The 16,788-nt window shown below is 37.4% G+C and overlaps 1 protein-coding gene across 2 annotated transcripts; it reads right to left on the bottom strand.

Moving 5' to 3' along the window:
- Positions 1 to 4,394: 4,394 nt before the first annotated feature.
- Positions 4,395 to 16,743, bottom strand: naa35 (N(alpha)-acetyltransferase 35, NatC auxiliary subunit). 2 transcript variants are annotated; one of them, XM_023958394.1, is made up of 23 exons: positions 16,632 to 16,743; positions 14,017 to 14,149; positions 13,879 to 13,912; positions 13,587 to 13,701; positions 13,425 to 13,499; positions 12,478 to 12,645; positions 12,301 to 12,367; positions 12,162 to 12,205; positions 12,032 to 12,082; positions 11,546 to 11,629; positions 11,230 to 11,344; positions 10,849 to 11,027; positions 10,647 to 10,706; positions 10,363 to 10,469; positions 9,252 to 9,318; positions 8,964 to 9,062; positions 8,591 to 8,769; positions 8,363 to 8,499; positions 7,037 to 7,104; positions 6,484 to 6,624; positions 6,268 to 6,390; positions 5,339 to 5,419; positions 4,714 to 4,773 (listed from the first exon to the last, which is right to left on the bottom strand). In XM_023958394.1, exons 2-23 carry the CDS (start codon positions 14,135 to 14,137, stop codon positions 4,714 to 4,716), a joined length of 2,175 nt encoding a protein of 724 aa, XP_023814162.1. In that variant the 5' UTR covers positions 14,138 to 14,149; positions 16,632 to 16,743. The 2 variants fall into 2 exon arrangements, with proteins under 2 accessions (XP_023814161.1, XP_023814162.1); XM_023958393.1 differs by lacking the exon at positions 16,632 to 16,743 and having other exon boundaries at positions 4,395 to 4,773; positions 14,017 to 14,137.
- Positions 16,744 to 16,788: the final 45 nt, after the last annotated feature.

The following is a 16,788-nucleotide window of genomic DNA, read 5'->3' as shown; positions in this document are numbered from 1 at the left end:
AGTTCAGCGCACTGTCTAGCGGGTCTAGATGACCCCACTCCCAACGTTAAAGTGCCTAGGGTAGCACAAGGGTTACCCTAAATGTGAGGCTGAAAGGTTACACTCAACACAAGCAGAGTTCTTTAAATGTGCACATGGCTAGAGAGAAATTAGTACCGGTACATAAAAGTTGTTTGGAACTTGAAAAGCTTTTCCAAATAATTTTAGTTTATTAAAATGAGCTCAAATTTCTGAGCAGCTGCTGTTCTGCGAATGCATTTAGATAAGGAGAGATCTTAGGAATAGCAATAATAAAGATTTATGTGTGATACGAAAATGCGCATGAAAAAGTTCATAGCCTTTTGGCGGATAGGATCTGGGCAGATGCCATCTTTATTCTGGTGTGAGAAGCTCAGATCATAGATGGATAAACCGCAAGTCCAGTCCACAACTTAGTACTGGTCCAGGTGGAGAACGGCGTGGAGGAGAAGGGCCGGCAAAACCGTCAGGAATGTAGAGAGATAAACGTCCCTGAATGTGATTTGATTTTGATTTATTGATATATTTCAAGCATTGTAGTCAAAGCATAAAGAATTTACATATATTTATCAAAATCATTAGTGTCTAAATGCATAGTTTAAAAAGACAGAAAATAAAACAAAACAAAAAAGTCACTTAAATCACATTTTGCTTAATTAAAAACAGTGATTATTAACTAAAATCAAGTAGAGCTTGATTTATTGCTTGAAAAGGAGTGGGAAGAAGCAAACTTATATAATCCCACCCCTGCTGAGTTAATAGTTTTACAGTTTTTGTAATTCGGTTCTGATCCGATATATTCTTTTTAAGTAACATAATGATTGATTATCTTCGGAAAACATTCATTCATGATTTCAGTAAACAGTATCTGTGACCACTATGTAATAATCATTGATTATTATTAGAACACATTATTACAATAAACCAGTAATTGTTGCTACACACTGCAGATCAAGAAAAGAGAATCAATAGCTTATTGATTGTAATTTAAACATTTCAGTAATCTTTATTGCCCAATACAATGTAATACTCATTCTTCTTCTTCCACTTTCGGCTTCTCCCATCAGGGGTCGCCACAGCGAACAAGTCGCATGGTAAATCTGGCAATGTTTTACGCCGGATGCCCTTCCTGACGCAACCTTCTCAAACCGGGCTTGGAACCGGCACAGAGGTAGAGAAGGGAACAGGGAGCAGCCCGGAGTCGTACCCTGGTTTCACGGATGGAAGGCGCCGCAAACCAGCACGAGCTAAACTGGCTCCAACAATGTAATACTCATTGATTGTAATTAAAAGAGCTTTGATTATTTCACCACAATCAAGTTTACACATTTTTGGAAATAAATCGGAATTATTCAAACTATTCAATGTAAAAGCAGATATATGATTGTGATTGGCCGAGAAAAGAAGCGAGAAACTTAGCTATTGGTTTAGAGTGAAGGCTTAATTGCTGAGTGAGTGACGCAAGAACCCAGCTTATCTGGAAGTGAGGTAGATCTTCTGTATTGAAATTGTGCCAAAGCTTCACTTAGACTGGTGCAAAGATGGGGTATGCCTTTCGTGAGTGTTGAGTGATTTCATTTCAGAAAAAAGAAACAATGCTTTTTAATTCACCCTTCACTTAACATCAACGCAGTGTTTACATCTAATCACAAAAATGTAAAGAAGTTTCAGCCATTGAGCCGTGATCATTTGGATTATATCATTGGATATTTAAAGCAACATCACACTTTCTTTTTTAACTTTACACAACTTATTTTTTATTTGTCAGAGGGAGCATAAAAGAAAAAAAATACTTTTTTACTTCACCTCACAACAAAGAGCTTTGCAATCAACACTTGATTTCAGCAACAAACACTTCCCTGTCACTGAAATAATAGTATTGGAGCTGAAAAAATTAACGATTTTTGGCCAGTTTAAATGATTAAATAAAAAGATTAGAGTGGGAAGTAAATTTTACTGTCTAGAATTTGTACAAATGTCAAAATTATTAGATTCTGTTGGAAAATGTTTTTTACACAAATTCATAACCAGAGGCTTAAAAATTTGCCCAATTGTGACTTTTGCCAGTGAAATTATTGAGAGTGTTGCACTGACAGTTTACTTAAAACTGGTGATGTGGGCTCCTGCTCATCCAAACAAGGACTTCTTCAGGCATAAATGATATAGTGGATCCCAGCCGCACTATGCTGCCAAATTAAAAAAAGAAAAGAACAGAAACTAAGACCATGACAGATTCAGACACATGATAGTTTGATAGTTTTTGTTTTTTTCTCCCTGAAAGGCATTTTGCTTGTTATTACACTGTTTAGTAACAAACTATTGCCTAGTAGTGAAAAGAACGACAAAAATGACATTTCAAAGCTTCAGAATATAATTTGGCTTTAAAAATGGATCATTTCAGCACGCCTGAAAAAGAGAAGATTTACACGATGTGTTGACATTTGTTATGTTCACTGGATAACAGCTGAGAGTTAAGGTATGTGCAGACCCTTGTCGGGTTACAAGGTGTGAAATTCTATGACGGGCCTTTGAGAAACCAACTATTCTGTTGGCGCGAGTCTGCCAGCAGAGAACACTGCAGCACTGGCTATCCTCCACAGATTTAACAGTGTCAACAAAGCTTCAAAAGGGGGAGAACACAGAGGTGACCAATTCAAAATCTCCCTTCAAAGAGAGGATAAAGGGAAGATCAAACTTACGTACAGTTTTGCTTTGCTCAGAATTAAGGGTCATGAGAAAAAATGTACCAATTCTCTGTTTAAGATTGTATTGCATCCCTTGAAGTGTCAATTGGTGAGTCTGTTGGAGTTTGTATGGTTGGGTTTTATGAAATGGAATTGAGAGGAAAAATTTTAATTCAACTTGTTATTTTCTTATTTATATGTGCGTACAAGTTACTTCCTTTAGCCATGCACTTTGTGCCATAGCCCAACACTTCTCAAAGCAGCTTTTTTTTACAAAAATGTGGATTGTTTTTATGATCACATGGACACAAAGTAGGCAAATCAAGATGATGAACACACTCCAATTTGTACAGGATATAGATGGAAGTATTCTTTTGTGCACCAAATGCCCTTTCCTTTTACATCAAGGAGAAACTCCTTCACTCTGGTTTCATTTTTAAAATTACATTTAAACATGCAGCACTAAAGTAATGGCATCTGCTTTAACACATAAGGACTTGTCTACATGTGCACACAGATGCATGAAAGTACCCGAATTTATTAGCTACGGCTAATTTTACTCAAAATGTAATTTATTTTCCTATCACCCAATTAATTAATTGCAACAAAGCTACAATTCGGTTAAACACTTTCCTCTCAATTTTGCAGTCCCTTCCTTCAGAGTGCATCCAACATGGCATAATTCAAAAGATGTGTTATATTGTACCTGTTGTAACAGAAGCATTCTTATGTGGGACTGTTTGCTAAAAATCCACTGACTTACGGTAACTTAGAAACAAAAAAAACTGAAAAATGTTCAGCTTTCATCACAAGGGCCAATTCGGTTCACTTGTTTACTGCAGTAACTTTACACATACTTATATACTCTAAACACTTACAAATTTAACTTTGACTTGCAATGTGATATCAAATTAGATGTTTCCTGAACAGGTGGTTAGCAGCTGATAAGCAGCAGCAAAGCAGGAGTCTCTGGAGAGGTCAGTGTTTCTATGGAGTGTCCTCAACAAGGTTTGAATGTTAATGACCGCTAAATAAAGATGAGCAAAAATGATTTTATACGCAATCATTCAAAATGGCTTTTTAAAGAGGAATTGCATAACTGATTAATAATTAGAAAAAATACATTGTGAACTAATAAGAGTATTTAAAGTAAAAACTTGATCCCATTATCCCTAAATTTTGGAAAAAAAACATTAGCAAAATCCTAGAGTCCAATCAATAAATCAAGAGGAGCCCAAAGTGTAAAGTAAAGCTAATTTGAGAGTAAACTGAAATATCCCATAACAAAAAGTATTGAAATTGCAGAAGGTAAAAGGAAATAGGTTGATGAAAAAACAGATTTTGTGATTTTTATTCATGAAACCAAGTTTTTGCTACATAAACTTAGCTTATATATCATTTATTTCTTTCAGAAATGTTCTGACGCATTTTCAACGAACAATAAAAAACAATAAAAAAAATACTACTGCATTTTAAATGCAGTTTGTAATTTCTTTGTAAATATATTTTTGTTTTAGAAATGCATTTCACAATTGTGCACAGATAATTAAAAGGTTGTGTTACCATTTTAAAGAAACTTCTGGTACTCCATAGGTTGAGAAAATTGAACTGTTTCCTATGATGCAACTTGATTGTGTCTTCTAACACACTATAGTCAACACTGCTGCCATGTGTTAAAAAGAAAGACCAAAGTTTCATATGACATTTAATGACATACATCAATTATCATCATATTCTTTTCAAGCCTTCACAAGACTGATCTGAGAGCATCAGTTACTCTGCCAGGCTACTCCAGCCTGGCTTGTCATGACACACACACACACAAACACACACTTCCATTCGAGTTCTTGTTGATCTATATGTGAATATTGAGACTTGTTGAGGTCCAGTTTTGATCTCACTCAGTCACTTCTCTACATGAGATTATAGTTGAGTATCACACAACAGTGTTTGGCCAAGGACTGGTTCAGGACCTCTGTACACAAACTCAGGTGAGGAACACTTGGAGGAATCAGATGATCTTTACAATAGGGAAGTACTTGTGAGCCGAGAAGTCAAACTCTGGAAGCACCTGGGTACAGAAAAATGCATAAAAGTAATCAGAGTACTGAACAAATGTGATTCAAGACCTCTCTATGTATTGACACTGGTTAGTCATATAGGAAATCATTTCATCTCAAGTGACCTAAAAGTTCCACTATCTCAGTGTGAGATGTGTTCTGTGTTTCACGGAGAGCTAAGCTGCAGTCTCAGTTTGACTATGGAACCATTTAGAATTTGATTCCTGGAGAATTTATAGGGTCTGATTAGGCTGCTGTTTATTTTTTCATTTTCTTTTCTTTATTTTTTTGGCAACTGTTAATTGCTGCAACTTAAAATGAATACACAAGAAAAAAAAGTCACATTGTTTTTTTAATTCACAAGAAAATTGCTCTTGGGTTCTCCAGGGTCAAAGCTCCAATCCAACCCTTAGTCGTCTTTGGCATGGCTTAACTGTAGATTTGAACCACGTATAGAAATCTCAGGGCAGACACTCTACTACTACGCCACTGAGACTTTTTTTTAACATGTTTTTTAAGCCAGGTGTGTAACACAACAAATAAAAAGCGTGCATTCACAGGTGACAGGTGTGTTACCTTTGTTTCTTTCTTGTGGCCTCCAGCCAGAAGTTTCATAACTACAATGTTGGGCTTGGCTACCTTCAGTATGCGGTTCACCTGAGTGGAAATGGTACAAAATGTTAGCTTATTTTTTATCACTGTCACTACATTTAGAAAGCAATGAAAACACAAAGATTAAAGGATATAATCATTTATATAATCATATATTTTATTATTTAACTTTCGTATTCTTAACTTTTGTATTCTTAACATTGTGCATTCTTAATGTAGTGGGTGTCTGTATTTATTTTTATTGATTGGGCTAAGTCTGGAATACATTTCATCCATTTATTAAATAAACAAAATGTTTTATTTAAGATCTAAGGGTGATTGGTTGTTCTAAATACAGTGGATCACAGTGGATCTCACTGCATTGCAGATCGTTTTACCAGTGCAACTTTGCATGCTTTTTTTTCCCCACAGTGCACTGCATTCTGCGTCCTGATTGGTTGTTGACCTTGTCAATCAATCTCCCTGTGCCCTGTCTCTGAATGTTTTCAGCTTGTCAAATTTACATAAATGTTTGTTTTCATTCTTTAAAACTGAACTCATTTTCTATGAAACTTAGAAAGTTTAAGCGAGGTAGAAAAGTGCATAAAGTGAGTAGTGAGGAGCTTTACAGCCTTAAAACATCTGTCAGGGGGGGATTTTTAGCTCCGTGTGATCAATAAGAGAACACTGTAGAGCCATTCTTATTTTGATTTAAACTATTTAGATGTCTGGTCTTTGCTATTTTGTTCCAAAAATCTGTCTATAAGAGAGATATTACTTGTTCAAGTTATCCTATCCAGTCCAATTAAGGCTCATAAGCTGAAGAACTCATCATTGACTGAACTACTCTTCAGCCCGGTGGGGTTCATATAGAAAAGGTTGGTGTTTTAACAGTGAATGTAATTCATCCTGACCTCGGGGTCCGGGCTCAGCACATTTTCTAGTATGAGTTTGGCCTGTTGAAAGTGTTTGCTAGCTGCCAGGTAGAGATCTGCAGAGCCTGGAGGAGGATTGTACTTCTTCAGATCAGACATCTCCTGGAGAAAGAAACAAGAGAAAACTGGAAGTTGGCATCAGGTTGCAAATATACAAAGAAGGAAAAAGAAAAGAATGGGCACAATGGGGGGTACCTTGAACTGGATGTAGTGCACAGGCGGGGGGGTGACCACACTGTTGAAGGGGGCAAAGCGATGCTCGTAGCGAACTTGTTCACTGTCCAGTTCAAACTGAGGCTTGTGTACCTTCCCATCCATGTCCAAAGCTACCATGGTCTTAGAGGAGAGAATGAGGTGGGGGACAGAAGTCACACTTTATGCCTGTTTAAAGTTCCAATCCAACAATCTATTGATCGATTGCTGATCAGTGATCACTGAATACTACAAAATCAAAAACCCTGTGTCGTTTTCTAGGTTGCAGCCCCCTCCCCATTCCCCTCCCTGTTGCTGACAATTTAGAGCAGGGAGCTTGAAGCCCACATAACGTATTTTCTACGCCACAAATAAGCTTTTTTCTCCGTCTTTCTTTTGTCTGCTCCTGATTCACAACGATTTGAATAAAAGAATATACAGAAATGCAATTTTCGGCTCAATTTTCCTCATATATGTCCTCTATCGTCAGAGAAATACCACAAGAACATGTTAAAAATATCAAAAACACCATTTTCAAGATCAGGTTCTTTCCTACCTTGTACATGCCTGCACACATATTCTGGTACGCCTGACTCATGGTGATCTCCTTACTGAGAGGCCGAACTGTAAAACAAACAAAATGGGAACTTATCCCGAGCTAAACATCATTTCTGTGTGTTCCTGGTGTCTATATTTCTTTAAAGCAGTGGTCCTCAACCTTTTTCAGGCCGCAGATCGGTTTAATGTCAGGCAGACGGGTCCAAAGTTGGAGTGTAAAATTTTTCAGCTTCTAGTAAAAACCTATTTTTCACGTTAAAATGCCACTACAAGCAATTTTGTTTAAAATAATCTGAAAGCATCAGTAGATTTTATTTTGCCGATGTCAGAATTTGGTGAAGGAAAAGTCTTTGTAGAGGTTATTTCTGATTCTTTAAAATTTAATAAAAACAACAGTTTTATCCCCCCATAGAATGTCATAACATTAAGAACTTAAGGTCCAGTCATATCAGGTCATATTTCAGAGCAAAAATATTTTTTTAAATCTTGTTTTTGCATAGATCCTGATTTTTAACATTTTAACAAGAACATTTTCTGTGCTAAAGTTTCTAAACAGCTGCTTGACTTATTCACCCTTAATCTCCCTTTTACAAGTTTCCTCAGAAACTTCAGAAACTCAGATCAGAAACATCTTCAGCAGGTCGGCAACATTATTTGATTGAATCTTTATTCTCTGTAAAACGTTTGTGGCTGGTTTAAACTTAGACTTTGTGATGAAGATGAAGACAGCAAAGTCGATGCTAACAACCGAATGCAAAGTTTAGCAGTGACTGACTTTTAAGATGTTATGGACAAATGAGGCAAAATAAAATAACACAATCCTCATAAAACTGGTATTTTCTTAGTATAATCCTAAAGGTGAATCCACAGTGTCTGCATCTTTATTATCTGCACATGTGAAACATTTGAGAATCAGTCGCCGCCCATGAAGTACAGCAGCTTCTGGTACGTGGGAACAACTGTCTCATTAAATCCGTATTTGGAGAAAAACTCCTGGTTTTGTCTGTAAATAGCTTTGATTTTTCTTTGAAGTTGAAGATCCTTATTTGGTTTCCTCACTGGGTCTTTTCTCCAAAGAAACTTTCCAAATACGTTTTTATTGTTCATTTTCCATTAGCTTTGGGCTACTAACTTAGCAGTCTGCTAAAAGTCCCATGATGCATCAAGATAGTCAGATGTGATGAACAGAATCTGGTCGTTTTCCAAAAATAAAACTTCCTTCAGTATCAGAAAATAAACAAACTGAAATAATCGAAGTTACATCCTGGTACTCAGTGGCCTACAGACCGGTACCGGGACCACTGCTTTAGAGAATTTGGCACACCTTTCTTCTTCTTTTTGCTCTTTTTACTGCTGCGCCCTTTCAGCTGCTCCTCCAGGATTCGCTCCTCTGCCATCTGAGAAGAATCTGCTCTGCTCAGAGTGGACATTAGCCATGCGTACAGAAACTCTGAAAGGTACCTACAAGTGCAAAATGAGAGCAGATATAACATGGGCAGAGTTGGTGCTCTCTTTGTGCCAGAAGCAGTTTTTTTAGACCCATGGCCCTTACCAGTAGATGTAATAATACTCATGCATGCTGTAAAGCTCCAGTTCAAAGCCACTCAGCAGATACTGGATCATGATCCTTAAGTTATGATAGAGGATCCAAGTACCAAGACAGGCTAGGTGTTGTCGCTGAGGCTCGAGTTTCATTAGTAAGCTGTGCAATGCGGCGTCCACCTTCTCAGCCTGCAAGCAAAAACCAACTTCAGTGCAAAAAAATGATAGATATGAGAGACGGTACAACACAGGAATGTGGAGTGGTGCATAGGACAAATTTGCTCTTTGTTTTTCCACCTATTTGAGATTCAAACTGCATTTAAGCAATAAAAAAAGGGAAACTGTGTGGGGGTCGTGGATCAAAGGAAGCAGCTGAGGCTCACTTCATCCTGCAGCGTGGCAAACTCCTCGAGTATGTGCCCCAGCTTGTCTCTCTGCCGAGCTCGGTTGTGTCCATGGATCTGAATAAGGCTGCAGAAAGGCTGCTCGGACAAAGACAAATAAACATGCCATTACAGTTTGACTTTCAAAGATCTGGAAGTATTCTGTATACTTTTCTGTTCAAATGCACAAAACACCAAGAAATGAACAACTCTGATTTAAATGTCCGCACCGGAGAAGCATTTGAAGTCAAAACGCTGAACAAAAACACAAGACAAAGGGTAACGTACCCTAGAACAGTGTGTGACAAAGGAGTCGATGTAGTCCTTGGCCTGGTGGTTGTTGAACAAACAACATCTGCAGATGAAACACAGAATCAAGAAGCATTTAAAAAGATGTACTAAAACCAAAACTTACAGCTGTGAGCAACCAAAACATGGACGGATTCGGCTGAGGCACAGCTAAACCCGGCCTCTGAGCGGCACATGACAGGTGTGTCACCCAGCCTCATTATCACAACCCATAATAGCACAGTGGGTTTAAGCTGGCCTGCTGGCTCACCAGCCCACTGTGGGGCAGTGACATTATCACTAAAGCTGTGCGTGTTGCTGTTGTCTTACAAGTCTCTTTGTGTTCTGCCATGTTTCACATGTTTGCGGTGCTGCGTGCAGTGATCTAATGTTTATTTGGGCTCCACAGTCATTGCATGCAGTAGGAGCTTCACTGTTAAACTGCTCCAACATGGAAACCCTCGTCTTTGCACCTGGAATAGCTCTGTGGATATTCAATACATCAATCTAAATATTCCAGTCGGCTCAGTAGGAAAAACAATATTATCTTACTTGGCTACGGTTGTTGTATTTCTCTGACAATTAGTCTGCCTGTGTCTATTTTGAGCAAGGTTAAAGAGATCACATTCTGTGGGTGTAAGAAGGTTACTGAGAAAAAGGCCGATTAAAATTGTGTTTTTGGTGTTTTTAACATGCTCTTGAGGCATCATTTTGATGATGGAGGACATGTGTAAAATAATTCAAGCTTAAATCTGCATTTCTGAGTATTTCTTTGCTTAAATTGTTGTGAATCAGGAGCAGATGAAAGAAAAAAAAGCTAATTTGTGACATATGGGTCTGCCTGCTCTGAGCTCTCACCAACGGGGAGAGGAAGGGGGGGTGGGGCTTGCTCCACACCAACGTCCCGCGCACAACTCATAGGCTAATTTTTTAATGAACTACTGCTGCTCTGCAGAAACTATGTCCTAGAAAACAAAACAGGGTTTTTGATTTTGGCTAAAAACGGCAAAACCATAATCAAAAGACCTGTGGAAACTCTTTGACAATAGCTCAAAAGATGATACCTGATCAAATCAATGGTCAATAACAAAAATAACATCAAGGAACTTACTTGTTTGATAGGACAGGAGGGCTGACAAAGTATCTTAGAGCATCTTTAATCATGTCCTGCATGAGGTGGGTTCCAAACACTTTCTTGTTGTCGATGAGAAACGTCGTCTGAATTTGTTTAAGAGAAGACGGGGAAAAAGAACTGTTATGGCAAGCATTTTCAGATGGTTGAAGGGATGTATTTCCCCTTGAATACATCATCATAAAGCTGGATCACTTTCTCAAAACAAATCATATATGTGAATAAATTGCATTTATGGGAGTCAAATCCAAACGGTAGTCTACCTGGAGAAGGGACCGGGAGAGCACACAGGGGGACTGCTCACTGAATTCACAGAAGAAGTCCTGGTAAACACAGAGACTCTAGTCAGCGTGAGCAAACCTTTGCCACCAAATTGTATTTAGACACAACGTAAGAAAACACACAAATGTAAAAGAAGAAATGAACATATTCCTTCTTTAGGGTTACTGAAAGTTATGCATTCACCAGTATTCCGTGCAGGTTTGTGGTGTTGATAACGTCACACACAGTCTTAATACGCTCGATGAGTTTGCTGAAGTAGGCCACCATGTCTTCCCTCTTTATGATTTTGGCGTAGCGTGGAAAGGTGGGCGGCAGCAGCCGCTGGTTGACTAAGGGCTCAAAGCCCATCATGATAGGGTGGTCTGTAGAAGAGGACGGACAAAAAAACACAAGAATGAGCCAAAATAAAGCTAACGTTAATTTAAAAAAAAAAAAAAGTAAAGTTTTCAGAATAAAATTAAACCTCCCAAGTATTTATTTTCATTAAAAAATGGTGCAGGGAAGAAAATGTATGATGCTATTCTGACTTGGTTCAGTGTTTTAGTAGATCAGTGTGTTTTTTACCGCCTTTGGTGGTGTCGTTTTGGGACTGGATGCCATGTTGAATACTGGAATGAATGGAGGACAGCAGGTCAGCAGCCTGAGTCACAAGCTTCTGAGCCTCGTTTACTGAGCTGGTCTGATGAGGACGACAACAAAAAGGAAAAAAAAAACAAAAAACTAAAGTGTGTGTGTGTTAGGCATTGATAAACAATAACCTATACATTAAGGTGGAAAATATACAAGCTGTTGCATTTAAAAAAAATATTAAATTAGAGAAACAACTTATAGCTGGATTCAATTCTAAAATAGAAAAAACTCTTTCCTAACTGAACATTACCTCTTTTTTAGTGAAGGCGATCAGAGCCGACAGTAGGAGGCGTGTAAACTTGATTCGGTTGAATAGAGCCAGACAGTGCTGGTGCTGCACACGGAAAAACATTGGAGAGCTATTATTACGGGGCATGTTTCAAAGCTCCACAAGGAAGGAGGAGTTTTATTTTTGGTTTGACCACCCAGAGAAGTCTATTTCGGGGTCTACATTTTTTTCCTCTTAATACCATCAGGACTGCTGGAATTTCCCAGAGCAGAATCACTAAAGGTCATCGGAATCCCACACTCTGACAGGAACCACGGTAAACAAAACACAGCAGAGACCACGCTACATTTGGTATGGACTTCAGGGCAAGACTTTTGGAAAACAATAAACTAATCTGTGTAAAATAAACATGTTTCAGGTTTATCAAATATTATTCCAACTTTTAATATCTGACAAGAAAATCTACATCTGAAACATTCCACACACTTGGATAGGTAATCAACTCACCTCCAGCTCAACCTCTGGATTTCTCTGCTCACCCTGCCGACTGCGAGTGCTCTGCAGCAGCAGGAGATGTACAGGAAACATGAAGTACTGGAATACACATACAGCAAGAATTTGCAGTAGTAGCACATACCTTAACTTTCCTCTGTAACTCATCCTCCACATCTCTCAGCATACCTGTTAAAACATGTCACATAAGACAATGAGAGGGGATGATAAAAGCACTTTATATTCTCCCTCATCGACCGTTTCATTTTTAACAGGACTTGTACCTGTCACACGCAAGTCTGTCACATTATTGGCCATTTTGAAACCATACGTCATTGCTTGGAAATCCTCCTGAAGAAACAAATATGACAGACAACAGTAAGATTCTCTTTAAACACGTGTTCGTGTGTTTTATGAAAGTTCAGTGCAGTTGCATGCAAAGACTAAATCCATCTGCTCACCTCTTCAAACACAGCTGCCTTGTTAATTTTTTCCCGTGCAATGTCGCAGACCTTTAAAATGCCCAGGGCGAAGGCTTTAAGGGCGGGCTCCTCGATCAGGTCAGGGTTATGGACGTATAGACAGGTGAACACCGTCTGAGCCAAGGAGTGACCCTCCAGCCAGGTTATCTATGTGTGCACATTTAAGCACACGGACACATCAGTGCAGCATTTACTGCAGCTGCTTCAGTGGAAACACACATGAATTTTAGATTTAAACGTTCTTAACTGTCATATTTAATAAGAATAAAAAAAATGTAGATTTTAGACATTTTTTGCTGTAATTACTTAAAGAGCCACTCCAATGAAAAACATGTTTTTGGTGTTTTTAGCATGTTCTTGTGTTGTTTTTCCTCATGATGGAGGAGATTATAAAGAAAATTAAGCTTAAAATTGCATTTCTAAGTATTTCTTTATTCAAACTGTTGTGATGCATCCACTTGCAGACAAATAGATTAAAGCCTTTGTTTTCCTCGTTCAAGCTGGCATCTTGGCTCAAAATTGTATGGCTGGATTGCTCCTATAATGCTCGCCATTTTTGTTGCACCAGAAATGTTAAGTTGGTTGTGTGAGGGGCTATAAACTGGCAGGAGAGCGTATAAACAGAGGGATGATGGGAAATGGGGGCATGCTTACTCCATACCAAAGGTTCTGCACCACAACTCAGAGTTTCTAATGAACTCCTGCCGCTCTGCAGAAACTATGTCCTAGAAAAACGCCACAGGGTTTTTGATTTTGGCTAAAAATGGCATGATCATAATTAATAGACTACTGGGAACAATTTGTTAGAATAAAACAAAAGATGATTGGAGGGGGACTTTAACTTAAGTTACATGAAAATTCTCATTTCAATAAACACTCATTTACAATGTCCTAACCTAGAGATGATTTATTCAAAGAAAACTTACCAAACAACAGAAACACGTGTCAATAATACCAATGAGCTCAGGAAGACTAAGGTCTTTCACCTTAATGGCACCTTCCTGCAATAAATACAGCCAGATAACTTCAGAATGTCTGCCAATCATGTGAGTTTATGAATAAAAAACATTAAAATGAATGGTCATTACCTTAACAGCTTGTTCAAAGTTGAGAACTTTTCTGTTGACCTGGTTTCCAATCATACCAGCATCCATCTTGGGGTCCATCATCTCTATAGCAGACATGGCTTCAAACAAGCCAAAGCTGTAGCAAAACAGAAAAGTTCTCCAAATTCATGAAATTGTTGCTTAAGTTTGCATATCTACTGAAAAAGGAAATACTCTTAACATGTAAAGACCAGAGGTAATATTTGAGCTAAACCTGTACACACATCAAGTGAGGTCTATGCCAAGTATTTATATACGGGACTATATCACTCACAGTTTGTCATGAAGTAACTCTCCCAGATCGAGCTCTGCATAGAAAAAATTTAAAAAAAAGAAGAGCAATAAAAGGAAATCAGTCCCCCCTTTTAAATGCAGAATGGTGCAGTCATGAGGAAATTCAAAAATGTTTTACCTTTGCAGGCGTTCTTAAACTCATGAGTAATATCAACCCAGTTGGCATTGTTCTTCATCTTTTCTGGGATGCCAAGACCCCAGCCAGAGTCATCATCCTCAACTGTGGACTTCATCACCATGGTGACTAAAAACTGGGGGGAAAAATAAATAAAATCAGGGAGAATACACTTTAGGGATGTCAGTTTAAAATTTTGTTGCAAATTTAAAACAAAGAGAACAAAAGAAAAAGTCAGATTTAGTAAGCATTTGATGCAAGCATAACTTAATAACACTATTAAAATGTTAAAGGAGGAGAAAATAAAAATCAATCTTTGCTGTTTTTTCTTAACATATTAAGCAACTTTTATACCAACAAGTGATTTGACTTCGTCATTGATCATTTGCAACAGTCTGAATCTCAATTACATTCCTAAATAAGATAAACCAAAGCTGAAATTCCACACAAACGCCTCAAAAATTGTCTCAGCCTGAGCCTCATTTCAGCTTGTGTGTAGAACAGATTCTTGTTATGTTTTTTTTATAGAGTACGTTTTCTTGTAATGTCACACAGTTCCTCCCTCCAGGCTGACCCATGCCTCAGCCAGAGGAGGTATTTCTGGAGCAGTGTTTATGGTTTAATGCTGTTCTGTTTGGTATCTTCTTTTATAGTCATCCATCTGTACCTTAAAGCCTTTATCCGGTTATCCAGCCCAAGTTGTTAATCTATTTTCTACTGCTTAGCATGCTTTTCATGCAGTTTCTCCCCCCTTTTAGAGCTTCAGCTAGCTTACAGCAACAACAAAAACCAACATAATGTTCCCGTTCATATTGTACAGATTACTATTGTACAGATTTTTCTTCAGAAATTTGGAGGTTGGTGAGAACTCCATATTTGGGCAACCAAGTGGCAGAAAGTTGTAACTGCATTTTGGAAATGGCCTGGTTAAAATACAAATGATTTAAAATTCTTTGACCTCAATATGAAATTTAGAACCAAAAATATGCAATAAAGTAAATTCTTTCAAAATTTTAAGGATCAGAAAATGAATAATTCATGACCTATTAAACGGTGCTAGACCTTAACTGGCAATAAAACACCAACAATATAAGAATGTTTCATGTTTATGCCTTAAACAGCTCATTTCTTTTAGTAAACGTCCTGGTTAGTTATAGAAGTTGCAGTTATAATTGACTTTCTAATGCGATGCTAGAAGCAGAAATGCTTAGTAATTTAGAAAATTTCAAGAACAACAAACCAAAGAAAGGTTTGAACTAACAATCTGATAAAAGGAAGAAAAGAAAGCAATACATACAAAATAATGTACAAGTGACAATATTTATACCTTCAAGGTAAAAGTAAATGAATATGGTTAAGTGTGCAGGCTATGACGCATCAGAGAACATTCTGAAGGGTTTACCAGTTCTATAAGTTAGTTGTTAGTTTGACAACTGCTAAACAAGTTGTCAAAACTGATGGAAATTTGAGGTAAAATCATGACGTGATAGATAAAACAAATTTAACCTGCCACATATTTTCCTTCGTCTACAATCCTTGTCCCAACGATTATGAGGGCCACAAAGTAATTTAAGCTCGCAGAGCAGGAAATTCTTAAAGAATGAAAACTCAAAGCATTTTCTTTCTTTCTTAAATGGTTTTGAACTCCTCTAAATTTCTTGATATATTTAATTTATCTCAACGTTTTGATATTTCTTACAATAATGGTTTATGGCTTTACTGACATTTGAAAAGTTCTTGGTTTTCAAAGCTGTTGGATGCTTTTAACCTGTGAGCCAATAGGTCATTTGTAATCCTCACTGATTTACCCATTGCACAGATTTTTAAGGTTATTTAATCTTTGTCATTGTGTGTGTTGTGACAGGAATCAATCTGTAAACTATTTTGAAAACTTTCTGGTGGCGAAGACTTTTTCTGACCAAGGTAGCTTTTATTAAAGGTCATAGGATGCCCAAAACCAGAACTATTCAGACCCTAAATAAACATGCAAACAGTTGGATTTTTGACAAGCAGACGAACCTTAAACTTATTATTTTCTATGCACTGCGACTAGAACAAAAGGTAATCAATAAACTTTATTGATTTATGAGGCTTTATTAAGTTTCAATACTACGCCAGTGAAATTCACTGTTATCAGCCAATCAATATGCAATAAATATACATTAAAATTATAGTGAATAACTTCATATGACTTAAAGTAAGTTGGTTAAGAAGCAATATCTTCTAAGAACTGACAAACAGATCATGATGATCATGCACTGACTCAGTCAGAAATTAATAACACAAACAATGCGTTACTCGTGTTTTCTGTTGTCATTAACACCTCTGTGGTATTAGGTGCGGCTATAAAAAAAACGAAAAACAAACCAAAAAAAAGTTGGAAAAACCCACAATCGATTGACAGATGTTAAAAGGCACAACACTCTGTTAGCTAGGTTCAGCATAAATGAATCTGTTAGCTTAACATTCGTGTGCAAACACAAGCTAATGTTGACCACATAAGACATACCTCCTAAAAAAACAATAGTGGATACCATAATATATTACTAAATTGCAATAAAAATAAAAACACAAGAAGTATCTTCAATAAGTCAAGAAATTATTGTAAACACACATACCTTAAATTATGTGGCTTATGAAGAGCACTCCGAAGACCATTGAGAATGGCGCATGCATTATGCGTCATAGGGTTGTGTCAGTCTGGGAAATGTAGTCTAATGGAAATATAAAATATAGATCATTTAGCAAACCAATATACACATAGAAATCAGAGCA

Source organism: Oryzias latipes, chromosome 9 (genome assembly GCF_002234675.1).
Source record: "Oryzias latipes chromosome 9, ASM223467v1".
Lineage (NCBI taxonomy): Eukaryota > Metazoa > Chordata > Actinopteri > Beloniformes > Adrianichthyidae > Oryzias > Oryzias latipes.
This window is presented reverse-complemented; position numbering and strand designations above follow the sequence as displayed.